This window comes from Talpa europaea (genome assembly GCF_964194135.1).
Source record: "Talpa europaea genome assembly, chromosome: 13".
NCBI lineage: Eukaryota > Metazoa > Chordata > Mammalia > Eulipotyphla > Talpidae > Talpa > Talpa europaea.
This window is the reverse complement of record NC_140080.1, coordinates 29,667,535-29,672,218: the sequence shown is the minus strand read 5'-3', so window position 1 is coordinate 29,672,218 and position 4,684 is coordinate 29,667,535. Positions and strand designations below refer to the sequence as shown.

The 4,684-nt window shown below is 52.0% G+C and overlaps 1 protein-coding gene across 1 annotated transcript; it reads left to right on the top strand.

Annotated features, from left to right (window-relative positions):
- Window positions 1-238: 238 nt before the first annotated feature.
- Window positions 239-1,041, top strand: NEUROG1 (neurogenin 1; the record flags this gene model as incomplete). Its single annotated transcript, XM_084252236.1, has 1 exon — window positions 239-1,041. Exon 1 carries the CDS (start codon window positions 304-306, stop codon window positions 1,039-1,041), a length of 738 nt encoding a protein of 245 aa, XP_084108362.1. The 5' UTR covers window positions 239-303.
- Window positions 1,042-4,684: the final 3,643 nt, after the last annotated feature.

Sequence of the window (4,684 nt, the reverse complement as noted above, 5' to 3'; positions counted from 1 at the left end):
TTGCGTTGGGTACTTAAGGGGTCCTGAGGCCGGTCGTGTGCCACACTCGGTGCTCACACGAGCTGATCTGATCGCCGGCGAGATCACTCGGGGAGACCGGGCCGGGCGCGTGGCCCCTGCAGGCGAGGCGAGGAGGTGAGGCCAAGTTCCCAGGGGTGCCCTTCCAGGCTTTTGCGCCCGCAGCAGGCACTGTACAACCTCGGGGCAGTTCTAAACTAAGTGCCTCGGCGGTCCTACCTTCGGCCCGGGCTCCTGCCCTCTAAGTGCCCTCAAAGCCCTCCGTCGGTCAAGCAGAGCGCAACGATGCCAGCCTCTCTGGAGACCTGCCTCTCGGACCTCGACTGCTCCAGCAACAGCAGCAGCAGCAGTGACCTGTCCGGCTTCCTCACGGACGAGGAGGACTGTGCCAGACTCCAACCCCCGGCTCCCGCTTCGGGGCCATCCGTGCCGGCCCGCAGGGCCGCACCCGAAATCCCCGGGACGTCAGATGCTGCCGAGGCTCAGGACGAGGAGCAGGAGCGGCGGCGGCGCCGGGGCCGAGCGCGAGTGCGTTCCGAGGCGCTGCTGCACTCGCTGCGCAGGAGCCGGCGCGTCAAAGCCAACGACCGCGAGCGCAACCGCATGCACAACCTGAACGCGGCGCTGGACGCGCTGCGCAGCGTGCTGCCCTCCTTCCCCGACGACACCAAGCTCACCAAGATCGAGACGCTGCGCTTCGCCTACAACTACATCTGGGCTCTGGCGGAGACGCTGCGCCTGGCAGACCAGGGACTGTCCGGGGGCGGTGCCCGGGAGCGCCTCCTGCCGCCGCAGTGCCCTCCCTGCCTGCCAGCGCCCCCGAGCCCCGCCAGCGACGCCGAGTCCTGGGGCTCTGGTGCAGCCGCGTCCCCCTGCGCCACCGCCGCGTCGCCGCTCTCTGACCCCTGTAGCCCCGCAGCCTCCGAAGACTTCGCCTATGGCCCCGGAGACCCCCTCTTCTCTTTCCCCGGCCTGCCAAAAGACCTGCTCCACAATGCACCCTGCTTCATCCCTTACCACTAGGCTCTTTCGGGTCACCGTTCGCTTCCCCACTCCCCCAGGGGACAGACAGTAGATGGGCTTCGAGCTGTGGTTCCCGATCCCGGGCCCAGGAGAGAGGAAGCAGCAGCTCTAAAGGGGTGGGGGATACCTGAGCCGCTTGTTAGGCCACTGCACCCTCGTGGTGGCTGCCCCTTGGTCTGTTTCTCCAGCCCTCAACCCTGAGCCCTCAACCCTCCTGCCCGCCCCTAGACGGCCTTTCCTTTTGCACTTTCTGAACTCCACAAAACCTCCTTTGTGGCTGGCTCAGAGCTGACCCCAGCCACCACTTCAGTGTGATTTAGAAAAGGGACAGATCAGCCCCTGAAGACGAGGTGAAAAGTCAATTTTACAATTTGTAGAACTCTAATGAAGAAAAACGAGCATGAAAATTCGGTTTGAGCCGGCTGACAATACAATGAAAAGGCTTAAAAAGGAGAGACAAGGAGTGGGCTTCATGCATTATGGATCCCGACCCCCACCACTGCAGGCTTGCTCTAGGAAGAACCGGAGACACTTGCATAGCTATTCAGGCACCGGGCTGGAGAGTACTTTAATTTATTCAAGATGCTTCATTCATATGAAAATGTATTTTTGTACATAAAAAGTTTATTCTATTATTATGAGCTATTAAAGTTTACATTTTTGTACTGCAGATGTTTCATGTAAATAAAAACTAAGTAAAAAAAAAAGTCACCGAGTTTCTTGTCTAATGTTAATGTTTCTCTGTGGCTTTCCTTCCCTTCCTCGGGCAGCTCAACCACCAACGTGAAACACTATCCCCACCCACCTCCAATCCCTCCAGTCCTTTCAAAAACAATTAAAAAATAAAATGCACCTGATTTCCACCAGAAACGGATAAAGACAGACTAAGGCATTTGGGATCCATCATTTCCTTTCACCTTGTAAACACAAGGGAGATCTTTCAGGCTCCCCATAAGCCAATTAAGACTTTTTAGTGGGGAATTAGCCCCGGATACTCAGCTACCTGTAGAGGTAGGGGCGGTGGGAGAGTCTTTCTTTTGAGGAACTCCACATCAGCTGGCTCTGTGTTTCAAAGAGAGGGGATTAAAAAGATCAATACAGTGTGACCACTGGCTAGGAAGTCCCAGTGACAGGTGGGCCAGGCTGGGCAAGCAGAAGGGTCCACTCTTATAACAGCCTATTTAGAAGGGAGAATTGATTTGTAAACAATGCCTCCAAATTGTTGTCCATTGAGGCTGGGATCACCCTGGCTGTGAGGTGTGGGATGAATTATGCCGGTGTGGTGTCCCTGGGTGGGGTGGACAGCTGCCTAAAACTGTGCGCTAGGGACCCTGCACCCCTCAAACCCCTCCTGACATGCTGTGTTCACAGTGGGTGAAAGGAGGCGTGTGGAGAGTTCAGGTCCTGGCTTGCTCAACCAGTCCTTGGGGGGACAGCCAAAGCCTGCATTTGTTGCCAGAGAAATCAGCCGCCTAAACTCAGTGGGGATTTTTCTGACTGCAGTGTTTCTCTGTTATCTGACAATTAGCGAGCAGCACTGGCCAGTGGTAGCTTTTGTTTTAAATTTCAGAATATGCAAAACTACCAGAGAAGCAGTTCCTAAAATGCTGTTGCCGCCCATCCTCCCAGCTAACAAGTTACTTCACATTAAGACCAAATTTTCTTTCACTGGTAATATTTTAGTAGGAAGAGGTAGAAATGATTTCAGGAAAACAGTATTCCATAGCATACTAGGAATCATACCTGTTTAGGAGGGAAATAGTAGCAGGGGGCTAGAAGTTTGGTCACTAAGCATTTCCCAGTTGTGGAAGTTCTTTCCCTCTTCATACATGTCCTAGTGAGTTAGATCTGCAGATTTATATGCTGAGTCCCCAGCAGGCATCACTAAATCCTGCCCTCTTTCAGATAAAAAGGATCATTTTCAGAAGGGTATGGAAAGCTGCACACCTTCTCTAATACTCCTACAGCAGGGACAGTGTCCTCCAAGAAACACTTCAGAAGTTGCAAGGGCTCGGGTAGTTTCTGCTATGAGCGCCAAGGGAAAAGTTGTGTCTCTTGAAAGGCCCTGCCTGGGGCTCCACTCTGTGGTTTGTAGCAGAATTAATTCACTCTGCTAGGTTTGCCTTTTTCTGAAGCAAAAGACAGAGTCTGCATCAGATTTTCTTTTCTCTCATGTTTAGGATGCTTGGAAGTGACTCCCTCCAGCTTTCTGAGGGGGTGAGAAGGGCAGGTTCCCTATGGAGACTCTGCTCAGTCATGGTGTAGGTGCACGTGTCTGGGCCAGAAGAGAACAGCCTATTATGTTATCATTGTCTAAAATCCTTGCAAAAACCACCAGCAAACAAATACCCCAAACACCAGCTGCAAAGGGACTGTGTCTCACACAGCTAACTGCATTATAACCAGCACTGAAAACAGAAATGTCCTGACCCCAGAGACTCAAGGAGAGCCAGTTGTCCTCCCAACCTTGCTGCCATATAGGCTCACAACTCAAGGTGCAAGGCCCAGAGCATCTTCCATCTAAAGAAACATCTTAACCACAACCACTGATGGGCTGGGGGGGGGGGTGCGTGGGGGGGGCGATCCCCACCAGTCCAGTTAATACTATTCTTCCTTAGAGTTCCCAAGTAGGAGAAAAGAAGGTGATTTAAAATGCTCACCACCAGGAGCCTCTTTCTTCCTGCAGCAAACTCCCCTTCATCCACTGGTGTCTGTGAAGGGAGGTTGGGGGGTACTAGAATATTCTAATCAATTACAGAGCATAAAACATCCCCCTGGCTGCCATCTTCCTCAACACCATCTTCCTCTGGGGGAGATCCTCACGTTCTCTACCTTGATCTCTATTTGCTGCTCTCCCCATGTAACTTATTTTTACATACTGCTTCCAGACCTTTGAGGGGTCAGGCAAGAGAATATTGGGATGGCAGAGTAAAGTGAAGGATTTTGCTCATTCTGTCATTTCTTTAATGAATCTTTATGAAGTCCCTGCTGTGTGCCCAACACCCTGCTTGGCACTGGGTGACCCAAACAAAGTTCTCACCCAAAAGGAGCTTATATTCCAGCAGGGAAAGAAATTCATGACAGATTGTTGTAAACGGTGGGGGCGGAGGGTGGGGAGGAGTAAAATAAGGGAACATGGATGGCAGGGTGGGAGAGGGGTTGCTCTTTCAAAAAAGATGGTGAGGAGAGGGTTTCAAGCAGATACCATTTGAGCAGAGACTCAACTGCAGAGGGAAGGATAAGGTGTATCGAGGGGGCCTCCAGGGAGAAGGCACCATGAGGGTGGGCCTGGCCATGGAGTAACAAGGAGGGCCCACATGGAGACAGATGGGGGGGGGGCAGTGCAAATCACAGTGAGCTTTACTAATTGTTATAAGGACTTCAAGGTTTTTTTTTAAGGTGATTGGAGGGCTGAAGGCAGAAGAGTGGTAAGAATTGAGCTATTTTCAAAGGTTACACAGGTTGTGATATGAATAGCAGACTTTAGGGGTCTGAGTAGAAGCAGGGACTCAACTAAGCCTCTCTGCACATTAGTCTTGTAGGGGCAAAGAATGGTCAGAATCAGGACACCTTTCGATAGAGAAAATGATAGGCTTTGTTTGGGTGTGTGAAAGAAAGATAACTCAAGAATGACTACAGACTT